This window comes from Acinonyx jubatus, chromosome C1, assembly GCF_027475565.1.
Source record: "Acinonyx jubatus isolate Ajub_Pintada_27869175 chromosome C1, VMU_Ajub_asm_v1.0, whole genome shotgun sequence".
Taxonomy (NCBI): Eukaryota; Metazoa; Chordata; class Mammalia; order Carnivora; family Felidae; genus Acinonyx; species Acinonyx jubatus.
Window position 1 is genome coordinate 81,555,941 of NC_069381.1, and position 19,982 is coordinate 81,575,922.

Below are 19,982 nucleotides of genomic sequence, written 5' to 3' on the forward strand. Positions count from 1 at the left end.
CTGTGAAAATGTCACACCACAGCTGGATGACACCATTTACATAGGTGATAGTAATCACTGAGTTAGGGGCTATCTTAAGATGACTTCACCATTTGTGGACAAGGCCAGGGAAAAGGTCAAAATTTGAAACTTAAACCAGAAAAAATAGCTAAACTAAAACTAGGAAAAATAATTAGTAATCCACTCAGGGATTGGAGTTTATAATGTTACTGATGGATCAGTGGTTCTCACAATGAAATAAAGAAAACCAAGGAATCCCCCCTGCCAGAAAACAAAACAAAACAATAATCTACTCAAAAAGTTTTTTTCACGGATTCCAGAAGAAGGACAGTTAGGTGGTAACAATTTGCACTGTAAAGTCTCTACTGCCCAAAGAGAGATAGAGAATGTTGGTTCTTAAAAGGTAGTAATTTAGACAGAAATAATTGTCTGGTAAAGAACTTAATTAGCCATCTTGGTTTCATGAAAATATCCCTTATAAATACTGAATAAGCTTTCTTTTGATACTGTTCTCACTATGAAATCACTTTTAATGCTATAATTCAACCTTTAATGGACTCACAGACCATGAATCTTGCCAGGTATTTCTCCAATTGAAATGCAGGTTTATAAATCATTCCATTATGAATTTGGTTCATATATTTTGCCCCCTATGCCACCCACTCACCTATAGATGAGTTGTAAAAAAGCATTTTCTAAAATAACAAAGCTAAGGACGAGATCCTAGAATGAGATCCTAACTCTCCCTCTTGATAAAAATTTTAAACTGCAACAAGTAACCTTGTTTAATGACTTCTAGAGGCTTAATGACTTCTTTTATTAAATAAAGAGACCATCCTCTAATCAGTAGCTTTCCAACTTTTTTGAAATTAAACATAATAAAATATGAATTTTACATCATAACCTAGTATAGAAATATACATATATACTGTATATATGTACAGTATAGAAATATTTATATATAAATATAATATAAAAATATACATATACTGAACAAGAGGTTTGAGCAATGTTTATACCATCTGTGTGCAAAGCATTATGACATTGTTTTTTATTCTATTTGATTTTTTTATTTTATTTTTTAAGGTTATTTATTTGTTTATTTATTTAGAAAGAGAGACAGCCAGAGCATGAGCGGGAGAGGGGCAGAGAGAGGGAGACAGAGAATCCCAAGCAGGCTCTGCACGGTCAGCACAGAGCCCGATGTGGGGCTCAGACCCACAAACCATGATATGATGACCTGAGTCAAAATCAAGAGTTGGACACTTAGCTGACTCAGCCACCCAGGCACCCCTTTATTTGACTTTTTTAAAATGTTGATTACAGTTAATTAAACTTCCACTCATGAGTTGGAAACCAAAGGTTGAAAAGCATTGCTTTAAAGTACTCTTTGGGCACCTGGATGGCTCAGTCAGTTGAGCATCCAACTCTTGATTTCAGCTCTAGTCATGATCTCACATTTTTGGAGACTGAGCCCTGTGTTGGATTCTGTGCTGATAGCATGGAGCCTGCTTAGGATTCTCTCTCTTTCACCTTCTCTCTCTGCTCCTCCTCTGCTCTCTCCCTCTCTCTCAAAATGAATAAACATTAAAAAAAAATAGATTACTCTAGAATCCAAACTAATCATATTTGAAGTAATTCAACTGACATTTCTTAGCTGAGCTTCTGTCTTCCCAATGCTAGTCACTGCCCCTTATTAGCTAATGTTTTAACAGGACATTACAGAAATGTGACCATTTTTCTATAGCATGTGCAATACCTCAAGTACCTGATTATTTTCCCATTTAGACAAAACAAAACCTTCATGTCAAACAGCAGCAGTCTTATTTTGAGAAAAAATAATAAAGACAGAATAGAAAGCTAGAGAATATTGAAGGGGAAAAATATTCCTCCCTGGCAATGGTAAGTATGAGTTGTATTTCAGGTGGCAATCCAAAATTTAATACTTTTTAGCTTTCACTTAAAACAAATCTGTGATTCAAGCTGCTCTTCTAAAAGTAGACATTCTAGCGCTGTGAGAGAATACTTGGGAAGTATTAGCACTGTGCTGTGGTAATTTTTTTAATCATACAAAAATATCTGGCATATTTTATATGATATTCTATATTGAAGCAGCCTTTGAAGTCTTGACAGCTATATTTGATAAAACTAGGAATGGTGTTTAGCCATTTAGATATTTCCATCATTCCTAAAATTTGAAGCCATTACTATTTAACACAGTTTTGCTAGGCTAGGTTTTGTTATAACTCATTCTGAAGGTACTCTGTTATAGAACTTGCTTCTGTACTAAAATATATTATTATTGCCTGTTTGAACCACTTTTCAGATTCTATTACCTTTAAATTAAAGCAAACATTGCTTTAAAGGAGAAAATTCTATCAATTTTGTCCATATGAAGAAAGGCTGTTTTCAAAACAGATTGTTTAATGTGAAGGGACTTAATATAAAACCTATTAGAAATGAGGTACAAGTCCTTAAAAATGTTAGGGACTTTTTGTTGTTTAAAATTAAAGTTCCACCCAGGCTTAACTGAGCTTATAGCCCAAGTGAATATTTATATATGAATTTATAAATCTTAGAAATAGAGTTTCATGGAAACGTTAACAGGCCCTGAGGTATAGCTGAACTTGTTTTCAGGTAATGCTATAATTTCCAGTATGTGTATGCTTAAAGACTACAACACAAAAGACTTTTTCTAATGTTGTAATTTTGTAGTTTTATTAGACTGAGTTATAGTATGGGAGAATATTCAGAAATTGCAGCTTAAATGAGAAAACATGAACGGCGTTACTTATATAAAATACTACTGCAATAGTTCTTTTATTAATTTTTAATGTTCAGCACCCTCTGTGACCTCCTTTATTCTCTTGCTGTCAACATGGCAGGCTGGAAAAATTGAAATGGGCTGACAGAAAACATAGTGCACGTTACAGCCCAACTCTGGAGTCTCTTGACTCTCTTTCTGCTGCACATGCTAACGCAGTCCACGTTATTCTGCATTACAATAATATTTAAGGGTCTGTTTGATAGCTCCTGATAAAAGAGAGTTGTGTCTGGACCCTGAGCAGGAGCTTCTCGTCAGCTCTCCTCTTTCTGACACTATGGGAATGGGAATGGCATTCAATTAAAAGCAGAATATAATTTTTAAAAATCATGGCTCATAGACATACTTCATGCTTTCAAAACATAATACCTCAGCATGGATAGTGCTTTATTTGTGTCTATCTAGCCTCTTCGAAAAGGATATTTTGGTCTGATTCAGCAATGCTTTTCTCGAACAGTGGGACACTGCTATACTATGTATATTTACCACTGTCTCTATCACCAAGGAGACTAATCCCCACACCAGTACAGTCAAGAACCTTACAGCATTGTCTTTGCAAGACCAAGTTCATGTTGTCACAGCAACAGAGTGCACAGGGCAAATTTACTGAGCGACACATTGGGATTAAAACTTCTGTTTCTGTTTTAAACGCAAGTGTTTGAGGATGAGAAAAGATATGCAAAGGTGTGAGGTCTGCAAATGTCTTCTTACCTAAAGCGACAAATGCAGCTTCAATAATTTTTGGGGGACAGTTATGAAAGCAAATTTTTTGAAGATAGGAGATTTCAAAATTCTAGGAAAAGTGGGGAAAAATTCAGACTATGAAAAAGATATAATCAGGTGCTTATGTTTTTTTTCTCTTAGCTGGTCCCAGTGTTAGCCTTTACTAATAAGTGACAAGACAATTGTGACAATGAGAAGTTCTGAGGAAAGCGTAGAATACAAGAGAATAGAATTCACACACGACCCTATCTTGATATTCTCTTATCTTCTGCTATCAGTCACTTGAGCCTTCACACTCGATCTGTACCATCTGTCATAACTATTAGGAATTTTGACCAGCAATGAGTAATAAGAATTTGGGATTGTAAAAGACATGCTACACTTGCTTGCAACATAACCTCTGATTTTTCAGCAACCTTCAAGGAAGCAAAATGCAAGCAGAGGGCAACACCTACCAGATACTCCTCCATATGTAGTCCGCTTCCCAATGCCCACTGCTGGCCAGGGTGTGCCGTCGGCTTTTAATCCCATTAGACCTGAGACAGTGTTGGTGGCTGTAATGCCATCTGCACCACCTATGAGAAACACTTCATCACTTACCTGCAGTTTTGAAAGGGACAGTGGTCAAAACCCATTCAAACCCACACAACCCAGGAAAATGCACTCTACTTTCTCTTAAGAACATTTCCTCCCCTCAGATATCTTCACTAATTTCACTCCTACCATTATGCTTAAAATACTAGAAATACAAATTTTTAATTACCACCAATTCATTTTTCCATTTCTTATACAGATTTATAGGTGCCAAATGTTTTGTGTTCGGTGTTATTTTCCAGGTAGTTCGCAATACCTTTGCAAATCAAGATGCAACTTCCATTGGATAGGGCACAGCACATATGATTTATAAAATCATTCACTGACTGCATGATTTATGTGTTCAATCGGTATTTATTGAACATATGTGTAGGGCAGTGTACTAGGCCCTATCACATAGAAAGGGAACTTATAAGAAATTTGATATTGTGGAAGCTGGTATCTTTTTTTTTTTTAACTTCATTAAATGTTCAAACGCTATTGCTGGATTGTTACATTACAAGGTCATTTATTTTGGAGTGGTTTGCTGTGACCATGGTCTTGTTTCATAATTTTTTTGTGTGTGGAGCAGGTGTTTATCAAGAAAGATTATAAATGTTCTTGTTTTCCCTGGCCAAAGTCTGGAGTACAGTTACTAGCGTGAGTCCAGGTGTGAATCTACTGCATTTGTGAGATCAAGTGCTCAATTTAGTATTTTTCTTAAACTCTAGACAAAGATATACACATATGTTTGTGGATGGTGATATACTTTAGTCTGGCTACATACTTCAGGCCCATACTTCCATAACTAGACAACTGATGCAAGTCTAGTTCTTACCTTCCTTTGCAGCTCTTGCGATGCTTACGATATCAGTGACATTCGGGGTCAACTTGGCAAAAAAAGGAATCTGAACAGCTTGCCTAACCCAGCGACAGATGTTCCGTACCAGCTCTGGATCCTGTTCAAATAGGTCAGTTAAATATAGGACATAATTAAAAAATTGTGATCAAAATGTGTACTGGAACAACAGCAAAGTGGATACGTGCAAGACAAATCCAACTTGACAATGAGCTACATGATATATTTCTCAATTCTGCCTCAGTATTACACCTAGACTCATTAGGGAACTAAGGTTAACACACTTCCAGTGAACTGCAAATTCATCACATAAAGGTTAAATTCCTCAAGGGAGCCTTTGGGAAATAAAATTACAAAGAACCAAATGGAAAAAAGTGTTTTCTACTACCAGTTAAATAATATCAGGAGTAAAACATCAACTTCTGGTGGTAATTTCAGTAAATATTACAAAATTTCCAGCGACCTCATTGGCCTAAACCTAATAAAAAATACTTAAGCTGCTGATTCCCAGATGAATGACATTACATCTGAAGCTTATTGTTTTCATTATTAGAAGACTTAGTCTTGAAATATATTCAAAAGAAAATCTGTGACTTCCTAATCAATCTAATTATGATATATAGTATATGCTAATACAGAATAATTCAGCTTTGGATTATACATGAGCTGATAAGGAACTTAGTTTACTTTTGTAAATGTTACCAAGATCTGTGAAGCACTCTTCAACATTGATCTACTTGAAAGAATTGATCAATGACAAAAATGAAATAAAATATCAAATGCTTATTTTTAAAAGCATGGAATAGACATTTTCCTGTGCCTGTTTCCTGTGATTTTTCAGGCTTCTATTTTCTCATGGGACAAGTATCATTTAGAGGGCAATCACCTATCCTTTCCATTGAAAATAACTTAGCTGTGGCAATGTTCTTTGATTTCAACACACACAATAGTCCTTTTTTTATTACTTTTAGTGCAAAATTTATTCTGACAGGTACTGATAATGCACTTTGATAAATTACCTTAAAATATGCAATAGCAATTCATTATTGAGCTTGGTAATATTATCTTAGCAAGTTAAAATGTTTTTTGAATAAAAGAAAAACCCAGAAAAACACAGACATATATTTAAAGTATGAAACAGCAGGCAAGTATATCATTTGTAATTAGTATTTTTATATGTAAGAAAGTTGCTCTTTGCATTTTAACCTTTCAAATTCTTTTAAGATGAGATTTCTAATGTTATAACCTTTAGAAAGAACCTTTTCACTTACGTTAATGTGTCTTGATTTGTCATTTTGTATTACTCTAAAAGTTATGCGTTTATGTGCTAAGTAAGATACAGCAATGAGGTAATTTCTGTTGATTGTTACTGTCTCTATTCAGCAAAACTCATAATTTTAACAAAAAATCTGTGATTTGGTTTGTTCTCTTTCAGAACAGTAATTTCTTCATTAAACATAAATATTAAAAAAGCACTATATGGAATGCTCTACAGGGCATACTGTGCATTATGAATAGTAAAATCTGGAGACTTAGCTGTACAAATTCTAACTCATGAAAATGGAGATCTGCCCCTGCCCATGCAATGTTCATGAAATATTTATAACCGCTGCATTGGCATTATGAAGGCAGTTGCATCTTTGTGACTTTCATTTTTAAGTTATGAATTTCCATGGGACTTAGCCTAGAAATGACAGTAACTCTAGATGATATGAATTGCATGTCCTTTGTGAAAGCTCTTTTTAAGATAGAATTTGACAATAATTTAAAGATCACTTGAATTTCATAATACATGGAAAGTAGCCTGATAAGAATTACTGAAACAAATACAAAATATTATTTGGTTCCAATAGCGTAAACACTAATAATCTGATACAGACTTCTAAGTGGCTTTCGATACTATTGACCACCATGTCTTTATAATTTACTTTCAGCATCTGTCATACTTCTTTTTCTGTTCGTTCTTACTAGTTGAATACCTTAAGTGAATACGTGGAATGTCTTTTGCACATTGTTTAACAATTTGGAATTTGTTCAAAGTTTTTCAGTGTTTTTTTTTAAACATATGGTCCACTGGTACCATTATTTACTTAAATCATCTGTTTTGAGATACCATTATTTGACCCTCCTATACTTCTATGAGCAAGGTTCATGGTGTTAAGATACTTCTTGTGTTCTTACTCAGCCAAGCCATCTGCTAAGTAATTCTCATACCCAACTAAAACACAATTTGATTACCTGGAAATTTTAAAAACAACTTCTGCCTTATATTATTGTAAAAAGTAATGACTGTCAGTAAATTGAAGTTTTGGCTTGACAGGTGTAACAGGGAATGTTCTAATAAAACTACAAGTGTGGTGAGGCTAATAATATGATAAAATGAACCTGCACACTTTGGGGAATTAAAGGACACATTGTAACTATTCACACTTTCCTGGTTTCCTCACAATTTGATATTAAATATTTGAGATCTAAAAGCATAAATTAATAGTGTTTCTGCATCTTGACCTTCTCATTTTCTAGTGACAACATCAGATGGTGTCATCAATTAAAGGCAGTTCTAAAAATCTTAATTTAGGGGCGCCTGGGTGGCTCAGTCGCTTAAGCATCCGACTTCGGCTTGGGTCACGATCTTGCAGTTTGTGAGTTCAAGCCCTGCGTCGGGCTCTGTGCTGACAGCTCAGAGCCTGGAGCCTACTTCAGATTCTGTGTCTGTCCATCTCTTGGCCCCCCCCCCCCCCCGGCTAAGCTCTGTGTCTCTCTATCAATAATAAATAAATGTTTAAAAAAAATAAAAATCTCAAATGCATAAATTTTAGACAATTTCTCATGCCCTCCCCCCAAATCTTCAGGATAGGAAATACACAAAGGCATTATTATTTCAGACAATTTGGGACATTAACATTATCCACACCAACACAAGGAAAGAAAATCAAACAATTCTGCACTTCTTTTCTATTTCTAGGCACAAAACATTGCAGACACTCAAAAGATAGTTGGGTCAATGAAAGAAGAATGAATAAAAACTCAGTACATTTTCCAATGATTTCTTTATATAGCCATCAAAATATAGACTATGTCTAGGTTGAAGAAAAACCTGAGTACATTTTCTGATAGATAATACCTAAAAGTGTGAGATCCAAGACTTCCTTGCAAATCTGGGATAATTCTGAAGAAAAATAATGGATAATGATACAAAAAAGAACAGCTTAACTTTTAAAACTGCCTGATCCATAAAAAGTCTACCTAGATCCTCAGGTCTTCATTGGTTCTTCATATTGATATGAATGATACCCATCCCTGACCACGATTTGCAATCTCTCCCACAGCAACTGTGTGTGTTTGCATGTATACTTCCTCAACCCCTATCAACACCTTTGTTATTCATGTGATCACAAAGAAAACTCTGAGGCAACAGAATGAATTTTTCTGTGATGGAAGTGTGTGAGAAGAGAAGAAATCACTGAAGCCCTTAAAGGAATGAGTGATGAGCCCAGGGAAGCACATGGTGTTCTTGAGGGGACTGCATGAGGTGAGAAGCTACCAGCCCAAACCTGTGAAGTGCTGAAGAGAGGAAGAAAGTATGCTAGAGACAATTTTGGCCTCTTTGACAACATTAATGGGGAGCAGCCCTGTGTCTGCCGGCAATTGATACAGTCTGGAATAGAGTCTTATGAAAACCAAACAACAACTGCAACAGGAAAATGTAGCACTGAGTAGACTTTGCTGCAGTTGTTTCCACTTATCAAAAACTGTTTGTAAAGCTTAATTTTCTTTTTTTTTTAAATTTTTTAAAAGTTTACCTATTTATTTTGAGGGGGAAAGAGAGAGAGAGAGCACACGCGCACACATTTGTGCGAGGGGGAGGGGCAGGGAGAGAAGGAGACAGAGAATCTCAAGCAGACTCAGTACTGTCAGCGGAGAGCCCCAGGTGTGGCTCAATGTGGGGCTTCATCTCAATAACTGCAAGATCATGATCTGAGCCGAAATCAAGAGTTGGACGCTTAACCGACTGAGCCCCCCTGGCGAACCTAGAGCTTAATTTTCTATCTGGGCCATAAGATAGCAATTTCTAATTCTTGTGACTTTAAAGCTTAAAATTTTTTTAAAGCTTACTTTTCTATCTGAGCTGTAAGATAATACTTTTTAATCTAGTAACTAGCATGTCTCTAGTTAAATATAAAAGGAGTTCTATAAATGATATACCCTGCTGTGTTTGAGACCCCTAAGATGACCTCTCCATTGTAGGACAGGCATTTCCACCAATTTCCTAGGGCATCAAATCTCATTGGTTTCATGCCCTGTACAAAAGAACAAGCATTAGAGAATGAGATTGTGAGAATGTCTTGATAAGCTAAATTACAAGTGAAATTTTTGACTTTGAGAAACATTTCTCTCCAATTTACCTGGTAATTTTAACTCTGTACAATTCTTGTCAAAGTGGCTTTCTTAGAAGGTGGTGTTTCAATGAATTCACTGAAAAATTTTACCAGTTATAAATGCTTTCCACTAAGGAACTCCTAAGTCTTAATTCACATGAATGCTAGGAAGTAGCTAGCATTTTTATTATGTCCACTTCTCTGACAGAGAGAACTAGGGCCCAGAAGATCAATCTGAGTATCTATTTCACCTTCTTAATTTTCTTTCCCATTATCATGTCCTAAACCATCATCTTCTTTAACAAAATTGCTCCCTAAAGTGAAATTCAGCCATCAATTGTAAACCAGAACTATAAAAGGCTTCTACTTCATTTATACTTATAAGAGTAAATGTAGCTTCAGAGTAATAGGCAAACTTGATGTATTTATCCTTCTATGTCAATAAAATAGAACAGAAAGAGTTAACTACTCCAGGTAGAATTATTACTAAATGCAAAGATTGTGCACGGGAATGGGATGTTTTAAATGAACATATGGTTTAGTATGTCTTCTCTTTGAACTGGTTTTCCTGACTTAAGAATTCTAACAATGATACAATCGCCTTGGAAAATCATTTGGTAATTTCCTAAAAAAGGCAAGCATGCACATGCAATCCACCCACTAAATTCCACTCTTAATTATATATCCAAGAGACATGACAGCAGGTCCACACAAAGATTTGCACATGACTGTTCATAGCAACTCTTTCAAAAAAGCTCCAAATTGGTAACAACCCAATATTCATTAAAATGTGAATGAATACACAAATAGTTATATATCCACATGTTAGAATATTATTCAGTAATAAAAAGAAATTAATCTACTGAATCCTGGAACAATTTATAGTTAATTAAAAAAAATTATGTTCAGTTAGAGAAGTACCCAAGAGTTTAAATGCTGTATGCTTACATTTCTATGAAATCACACACACACACACACACACACACACACACACACACACACAAAGTAAGCTAATAGAAATCAGAGCAATGGTTGCTGGGATTAGGGTTAGGGTGCAGGGGAGGGATTAAGTGGGAAGAGGCATAAGAAATTTTTGGAGGGTAATGGAAACTTTCTATAACTTGACTATAATGTTTACACAGGTGTAGACATCTGCAGAAACACATCAAACCCTACACCTAAATGTGTTCTTTTTATTATAGGTAAATTATACAGCCACAAATTTCTTGTAAAATTAAAAAACAAAAAACAAAAAACAACTCTAGGGGCGCCTGGGTGGCTCAATCAGTTAAGCGTCAAACTTGTGTTCCGGTCTTGATCTCGCGGTTCCTGACTTCAAGCTCCATGTTGGGTTCTGTGCTGACAGCTCAGAGCCTGAAGCTTGCTTCGGATTCTTTGTCTCCTTCTCTCTCTGCCCCTTCCCTTCTCTGTGTCTCTCAAAAATAACTAAACATTAAAAAAATTCTAAGGGCATTTAAATATAAATTAAATAAAAGGAACGCTGGTGGTATTCTAGGCAATGTGGGTTCTATTTTTTCAACAAATATTCATTGACCACAAGGCATTGAACTGGTTTGTGCTGGAGAATAAGATGAATGGAACATGGAAAGCAGAGTCTAGTAGGAAAAAAAAGGCAGACATATAAATGAAAGTCCAGCTGGATGTAAGTATAAAAAAGGAGATATTAATGCTTTCTCATTTCAGATTATTTCAGAGCCTGTAGCATAGGGTTTGGCACATAATAGGCTCTCAACAAATACTGTTGAATCCATAGAGCTCACACTACATGAATTAACACTGACTTTCTTATTGCTACTTACTGAGAAGAAAATGGAATATAAATTTATTGGGTCCAGGATAACCTAATAAACAAATGCATTATACCTCATGTTAGACAATGGTGATCCAAAATGTATAATATACTATCCCTATTCTTAAAAACAAAACAAAAAATACTTCATAATCTAGGGGGGGAAATACATAAAACAAACAAATAATGTGAATATAAAATGTGGTAGTATATATACAGGCACTGTATGTGTGTATAAAACATTTCATATGTAATATACATTCTTTCTTCTCCATTTGTGCCTTAAGCTGAAGATGACATAGAGCTGCTTGTGTGTTCTCTCCTCCCCAGACACATAAAGCCTTCTCCATTCTGTTTCTCACTTCAGGCCTCTCTTTCTTGTTATCTTTTTATGCAGAATGTTTCACCTCTTGTCCCTTGGATAGACACCCCAGGGCAGCCCTCCATGACCAATCCTCCCATCCTACCTCAGTACAGGACAGATGAGTAAATGACTCCCTTTTAAATACTTTCATAACATTCTTTACTCCTTCATTTATCACAATATTTAATCATCATCCATTTATGTTTTTTTTCTTTCTAGTAGACTATTAGTCTTTTAAGGGGTGTATCCTACTCTCGTATCTGATTCCCTAACATAGAGTCTGAGACACTAAAGACCATAAACACTGTGTTGAATTAAAATATGAAGAATTAGGGGTGGCTCAGCCAGTTGAGACTCCAACTCTTGATTTTGGCTCAGGTCATGATCTCATGATTTGTGACATGGAGCCCTGCGCTGACAGCACAGAGCCCTGCTTGGGTCCCATGAATCGTGAGATTGTGAACTGAGCGGAAATCAAGAGTCAGATGCTTAACCAACTGAGCCATCCAGGCGCCTCTCTTTTTTTAGTCCTTTAAATGCCATTTCCTGTGACAGTGTTTATGCTGTTTCTCCTCCTTTCAGACAGCATTTCTTTCATGTCTCATTCCTTTAATGTTCCTAGTATGAGTTCCTATTACCACAAACTTAGTCTCAGAAGCTTGAATTTTTAACAAATGGACAAGAATTGCCATATACTGCTTACATAATTCCCAATGGCCAAATATTCTTTGAGTCTTTCTTTTTATCCTCTGATGACCCGCTGATTCTCTGGCTACCTCTCCACCAGCTCACTTCTTTACTCCCAGTTGGCAGTGCTAATGGAGATCAGCTCTTAAAACTTTTCAAATTTCAAATCTTCCCCTCCACAATTTGTCCCCAGGGAGTCAGATTCAGATTTCCTAGGATTATCTTGGTCTTACCAGCTAATCTAAATTAGAAACCCACCACATTTCATCACCATGGTAATGAAGCTGGAAAAGATGTACTTGCCCAAAAAATGGGTCAATGAACATCTCTTGCCCACAGTTCCATGTGCTATTCTATCAGTGAGTGTCTTAGGGAGACTCTTCCTCACAATACTATTGTTATCTTATTGTGTAAATGTCTCATATCTCTATTCCAGGAATCCCATATGATACCAAAATACCAAAAAAGGAGAATAAGGAGGAGGATGAGGAAATTGGGAAGGGGAAGGGGAAGGGCAGGAAAAAGGGGAAGAGGAAGAAGAAGAAGGGGAGAAGGAGGACGAAGAAGGGGAAGAAGAAGAGCTCAGATTAATTTAAGGGGTTAACTTTTTGAATTACTGAATAATCATATAACCTTTCACCAAAACTGATGTGTGGATATGCTCAGGTGACTTAACTAGGATCTGAAGTGTTCTTACCAAATACATGCAGAAGCAGGCATACACCACTTATATCCTCTTCAGGAAAAGACTCAAGCCCAGTCGCCAACAGTGTAGTGAGCTGACATCCTCTAACTGCTTACACTTTCAGGTTGGCTGCAGGTTTGAAGCTGAGGTCACGCTCCTCGTGAGGAGTCCCCAGCCAACAACAGCAAAGTCGTGGTACAAGGGCTCAGCCATTTCTATCCAAGGCAAGATTCCTCTAGTGCCAATCTTTGCACTTGAGCTCCCCATTGGGCTAGCAAAGATTTTTCTCATACTTCTGTTGGGGTGTGGCTGCTCCCCCTACCCAGTCCTACTTCCTCCCCTTTTCTTTCATAGGCATTGTTCCTCATTAAGTGTTTCATACTCCTAATTCCCTCTATGTCTCTGGTTCCTGGAGGCCTCAACTGATACACCAACTCCCTACTTGGATTTGGAAATCTCCCTGTGATAGGATTAGGCTGAGGAAGTGGAAGAAGAAAACTACTTTGACCATATACCTCAGGGTATCTCATTGAGAGATACTCAAGAAAACTAAGCTGAACCCAAATAAATCTCTTAACTCCAATTTTCCTGGATGGTCTTTGAAAGAGTCAAGCCTAGTCCAGACAACAATGGCCGATACATGCTTCCAAGTAAAAAAGGACCCTATATGAAGAAGCAGGGCTATTTTTTTTTTCTAGAAAAAGACTGCTTTAAGGGACATGGTAGGGCATAATGATGGGTATCCTCTGTCTAGACAGTTCAGAATATTCTTAAAGATTAGTTTAAATACCTACTTTCCAAACCTGTTGAGTTACCACTGTGATGTGGAACATTGAGAATGTGCAGAAGTCCATGGATAAAGGGGATTACACCATGCGTCTGAAAGCCAGGTCTACCATCAAGGCAGTATGGCCAGGTAAATCCGTGTATAGACTAATTCCTACCCTAGTTCCATGTCTCTTGTTGATAAAGCCAATTAATGACAACCCACTTAATAACAACATGAAGAGGTCATCTGGAAACTTCTTCCAGGTGTGTTGAGTCTCCAATACCCTACTCTAAAGTCTGCTTTTGTTTTCATAATCCATTCTGTTTTTCTGAATTATTGCATTTCTGCATTTTATCCCTTGCCCACTTCTTTCTGGATTAGACCTCTTTGAGTCTTGACAGCTGCCTGAATTGACCTGTGGTTGCCCTGTTTGCATCCATAATTGATCCAGGACTTGTTGATCACTTATGGGATTCACAACGATTTTCCTTTGCTTAGGCTGGATATTTCCATTTCATTTTCTCTTGTATTAGCTTCTATCATCCTCTTTTTCTCCCAAATCAAGATTGACACAGGCTCCATATGTCTGTCTTCTCAGGCACACAAATGCTTTACGAGAACAATACGTTGGCCATAGTACACAGAAAATAAGATACTTTACAATCTTCTTTATTAAAGATTATTTACTAAAAACCCTAGAATATTTTTGAAAATAGATTTTTTTAGAATTATTTATACTGACCTCCCCCCCCGCCAAAGACCTTGATCTTTCCTTATATATGAGTTGCTATTTTTCTCTGAATTCAAAGGCTAGTATTATCTATCATGCAAAAAGTGATTGTTCATAGTTTGTTTATTAATGAGGTTATACAGTGTAACCTGGAAAATCTTAATATATGGAGAAATAGGCTATGCACATGCTTTGCTGATACCACCAGTAGGGGTTGAAAATTGTGGACCAGCTGAGCCAAACTGAAACTCAGCAGGCTTCCCAATCACTGCTCAGAACACACTAAAAAGACTTCAGTGGGTAATGAAGTGCAGGCAGTTGCCTGCACTACTGTGTATGGATTCATTTTAGATAAGGGCAAGTGAGTATTTAAGTGTATAATAAGGAGTTTTTATTCTTTGCAGACTTCAGGCAGCTTGTCATTTGTTTTCTTAATGCAAAGCATTAGTGTAAACAGTGTAACAATTGATATTTTATACATCTGTTAGTCTATTCACTTAGCCTATGTTTTCCAGTGCTACAGTTAGAAAACAACCACAAGCACAAAACTTCACTATCTTTATAATCCCACATTGGTGTGAATGATTAAGTGACACAGGGAGGAGACTAGTGTAAAACAGTTTCTGCCCTGAAGCACCCACAATGCTGATACATTTAGGATGAAGAGAGTCTAGGGAAGTCATGCTTCTGTCCTGGGAACTTTATGAAATCTAAGCAAGTAGGAATTACTGCTGAGGCAATTTTAAATAATGTAGCGGAGAAAACCTCAATCCCTTGGCAATGAATGGTTTCAGCTAAGGGGAACTCATCCATAACAAGTTGGTACAGTTCCTTAAGGGATTTCTTCCTACGGCTGCTGCAAGAGCTAAAAAGAAATATCTAGGCCTTGTTTGTTTTCCCAGCTCTGTGGACTAATTTCCCATTTTGAGCTGCAAAGGATTTGGAGATAACTAAAAGTGGGGTGACTTCATTGAAAAGTCTTTGTGTGAAAATAGGGGATGAGGAAGATATTAAACATGACCTTTGCAAGTGTGATACTTACAAATTCTTGATATAAAATTCAGGGATGCTAGATTTTACCCCAAATTTTGAGCAATCAGAACCTAGCTTAATCATTACCAATTTATTTATTTATAAGGGTACATGGCTTATAAGAGTATATTATCATAAGATGTGTGTATGTTTGTGTGTGTGTGTCTGTGTGTGTGTTCTCTGTTTTAAAGTCTTTCTGGTGTTGAGAAAAGGAACCATGCCAAGGTTCCCACCATTGTCAGGGGGTTATAACTAGTGTACATGGAGATATAAGAAAGTAAGTGAAGTGTTTTTGGTAGAGGAAGAGCCAGTCTTCTAGGGTCTGGGATGCCTTCACTCTCTTGTAGCATACACAGTAGCTCTGGTGACTCACCAGAGAAGCCAGTGACAAAGAGCAGCTCTTACTTTCTTGTTCCTTTAAGAGTTGCCATCTATTGCTTTAAGGATTAGAAACTCCTTAGTACTAATAAATCTGCTCTTATTTCTCAGCATTGTTCCATTTCTACTTCAACTTACTTTCTCATTTTTTACATGTTGCCTTTTTGGTCCTCCGATTCAATTTTTCTAACACCTACTATAAAATCTGTATGTTTCAAAATCAAGCACACAGAACAGAAGATGCAATACAAACAGAAAAATTTTTTATTTTTATTTTTTTGGCTGTCCTTCCTATGTCATACCCTTTCTATTTTGTGGTAAATTCCCACTGTACGAAGTACAGTAGGACACAGAAGCTGTCCCCACTACGTAATCCACTGAAGAGAGTTTTCCTCTCTTTACTCCCTGGCAACTAAAAATAAGGAAGTGATCTAGGCATGGCCAAATAAAGCTCCAGGCAAAATTGTAATCTCACAACCAGAAAAGGGGTTAAGGTTTATTTGTAGTGGTGTAGGGTATAGTGTCTCCTGACAGTATCCAACAATGGCAGTAGTGGGAGATACCAGCACTGGTAGAGGGTGCATTTAAGCTGGACAATTCTTGCTGCCCCTTCTCTGCACCCCTTTCATTTTTGCCCCCTTTCAAAGCCTATGTTCCTGCCTTCCCTGATTACGTAAGACATCTTTGTAGCTGCTGATAAATCATCTTTTCACTTCTGACAGCCAGAATGTTTCTGTTGCTTGCATTAAGAGTGCTAAATTTGGGGCATCTGGGTGGCTCAGTCTGTTAAGCATTTCACTCTTGATTTCAGCTCAGGTCATGATTAACCTCATGGTTCGTGGATCTGAGTTCCATGAAGGGCTTGCGCTGACAGTGCAGAACCTGCTTGGGATTCTTTCTCTCCCTCTCTCTTCTCCTCCGCTCATGTGCTCTCTCTCTCTCTCTCTCTCTCTCTCTCTCTCTGTCCCTCTCTCAAAATAAATAAACAAAAACAACCCCCCCCCAAAAGATTGTTAAATTATACAGTTAGCCACTATCCACTATATAGTGACTTTATTGCCGGAGTTATAACACCATACTTCCTGACAGCTGCTGACCTCTTTTTATTTAGTCTAGGTGGCCATTTTTTTTTTTTTTTTTTTTTTTTTTGCTCAGGATACAATATCTGGTCCGATGAATTGTGGTCAAGGTAGCCAGGACACATGCTTTTGTGGCAACTTGTATACAATATATTGCCACTGGCCATCTTCCTTTAGAAAGGTATGACAAGTCCTTAAATTCATGGACTTTCTAGTAAGAAAATGTCAATTTTTCTTTAGTACCTAAGAATTAACCTGAAACTTTCCATGAAATGTGAGAATTACAAAAGAGTAAGGCAGCAACTTTGTCCTCAAAGAACTTACAATCAAGTTATAACCACTTAGGGCACTAAAATTTGTCCGATTCAATAGAATATATAAACGACTTTGGGATTACAATATATCTCTATCCCTCTACAAATCATTTAGCATTTGAGTATGTCACAATGAGCAAGCTCTCATATAATTCAAGACACTCTTGCAGAAAGAAGTGAGATATATCACCCAGATCCTGGAAAGCTTGATTTGAAATGTATTAAGAGTAGCTATGATTTCTTAAAAGATGGATATGTAAACAGAGAATGGTAATATAGCCCATAAGGAAAAAATATCTTGAGGCACTGAAATTAAATTAAAATATGATCTCCCTTTCACTCTGAATACTTTCATGATTACCAATTTGACAAGGATCTTTCATTTATCCCAACTCAACTTTACGAAAGTGCCTGGAGCCTACACTGTTGATAAAACAGCTGATGAAGCTTGCATGGGGGAAAAATCTTCAAACTGCTTGATATACAAAATCATATTAGTACTAAAAACAGATGGGTGTTTACTTTTGCAATATTCAACAAATGTAAAAGTACCCAAAGGACTGCTAAATTTAGACAGTTTAAAATTTTGCCCTTTTTTCTTCACTTAAAAACCAGCATACCGCAGTGAACTTTACTGGGTTATGTAATTAACAACTAGATGCAGCAGCACCTAATTAGGTATTTGGATGGTTGGGCAAAAGCAAAGTCCAACATTACAAAGATGACTTTATTCATACCTCTTCAGTTGCTAATATTCCCAGATTTTACCATGCAACAGTTGATAGCACAAAGGTGACATAAATAATTCTATTCCTTATTACTTTATCCTTTTTCTGATAAGGGATTTGTGGGACTACCAAAAGCTACTGAATCTTAACCAATGTCTTTTATTGAACATTTGCAATCACCCTGCAACTAAACATGAGGAAGGCTTTATAAATAGTTTCTTCTCTCTCTCTCTCTTTTCTTTTCTTTCCTTTTTTCTTTTCTTTTCTCTCTCTCTCTCTCTCTCTCTTTCTTTCTTTGAGAGAGAGTGTGTAAGCAGGGGAGAGGAGCAGAGTTGGGGGGGGGTAGGAAGAAAGAAGGAGAAAGAGAGAGAGAATCATAAGCAGGCTCCATGCTCAGTGCAGAACCCGACAGGGGCTCAATCCCACAGCTCTGGGATCATGACCTGAGCCGAAATCAAGAGTCAGATGCTCAACCAACTGAGCCACCCAGGTGCTCCTTAATAGTTTCATTTTGGTATAATAAGCATACATAAAAACAACCTCAAACAATGTGCTTTAACCTGAAGTGTGTACAAGTGAATGGGAACTTAATGGTGGAGTGATTACTTTAATTTACTTCTAACGTGTGTGTGTGTGTGTGTGTGTGTGTGTGTGTGTGTGTGTACATGGGTGTGTGTCTGTGCAGGAAGGGGGAGACAATAGTGAAGGTGATTATAGTTTGAAATCTTGAAGGATTCTCAAAATGACACAGGCTGGAGTAAGTCTGTGAAATAATATGTGAATGAGGAGTATATAGGAACGGACTCTAAGAATGGGAATTCATGGCATGATGGGAATAGGAAAAAGAAATATGACCTATGAAGGGAGCAGGCAGGAGACATGGCTGAATAGTTCAGATAAAGTTTTGGGTCAGCTTCCTAAAGATTCTGTGCCTTATCCTTTAGGCAACAGAAAACATGAAAGGTTGTATGTTTAGATCCATGTTTTAGAAACATAATTCCATATATGTCTGTGGAGGTAAGTAGGATAAGGCAGTGCAAGCTAGGAGACCAATCTGAAAGAGAGGAAAGGCCTAAAGTAAAGGAGTGCACATGTAAATCTAGAACTTCAAGTTCATTTTAAGGAAGAATATTAAAAATTTTCAAGAAATTGGAGTTGGGGAATGAAAATCAAGAATAATTCTGTGTTTTGCCATTGGTCGGGGATAGCAATTTCATGAACCAAGTGAGGAAATACAAGAGAAGCCGGTTCTTGGAGAAAATAATAAATGAACTTCAGATACATTGAGTTTGAAGTTCCTTTAGGACATCTAGCTGAAAGAATCTGGTTGAGAGATGACAGGAATCTGGATCTTAAGAGAAATTTTAGAAGTGTAGCTAAGGAGTTGTTCACATGCTGATGGTGGTTGGAGTCTTGTGAATGGATGAGAAGACAGAAGGAAAAAGACTTAAACCTTGAGATCATTAATACTAAGGTGTAGAAATCCTTGAAATGATCAGAGAGAGAAGAAAACAACCAGGAAAAATACAGAGGAAAAGAGAAATTCGAATAAAGGAGATGTGGATGTACATCTTGATACAAAATACCACAGAGAAATCAAGTAGGATGAGAACTAAAATGTAGGCAATAGATTATACAACTTAGAGTCATTGGCAATTTATGAGTAAATATAGCTAGACATCATACGGATGGAAGGCAGATTGTAATGGATTAAGAAGTTAGTATTTGCAGACACATAGGGCCAAAGAAAATAAACAGTAAAATTAAATGAAACTACTAGATCTTAGAACTCTGCTTGACATAAAAGGTGTATGCAACAAATATGTGTCAATTATCATTTTATAGATAATTTATACAATTAGAACTAATTGACAGTGAAAGACATTATGTCTTTTTTATGAGGACATACATGTCTGTGAGGGTGAAGAGACTGACATTTTTAAAGAAATAAGATGTATTTTATTTAAAAGAAGTTTTTAAAAATGTTTATTTATTATTGAGAGACAGAGAGAGACAGAGCATGAGCATGGGAGGGATAGAGAGAGGGG

The 19,982-nt window shown here is 36.8% G+C and overlaps 1 protein-coding gene across 2 annotated transcripts in view; it reads right to left on the bottom strand.

Moving 5' to 3' along the window:
* Positions 1 to 19,982, bottom strand: part of DPYD (dihydropyrimidine dehydrogenase) — an 854,343-nt gene that overhangs the window by 216,989 nt on the left and 617,372 nt on the right. For both annotated transcript variants that reach the window (XM_027058524.2, XM_027058523.2), the window contains 2 exons: positions 4,959 to 5,079; positions 4,003 to 4,122 (listed from right to left, as the gene is read on the bottom strand). In XM_027058524.2, the coding sequence (XP_026914325.2) occupies positions 4,003 to 4,122; positions 4,959 to 5,079 (241 nt within the window). The remainder of the gene's footprint in view (positions 1 to 4,002; positions 4,123 to 4,958; positions 5,080 to 19,982) is intronic.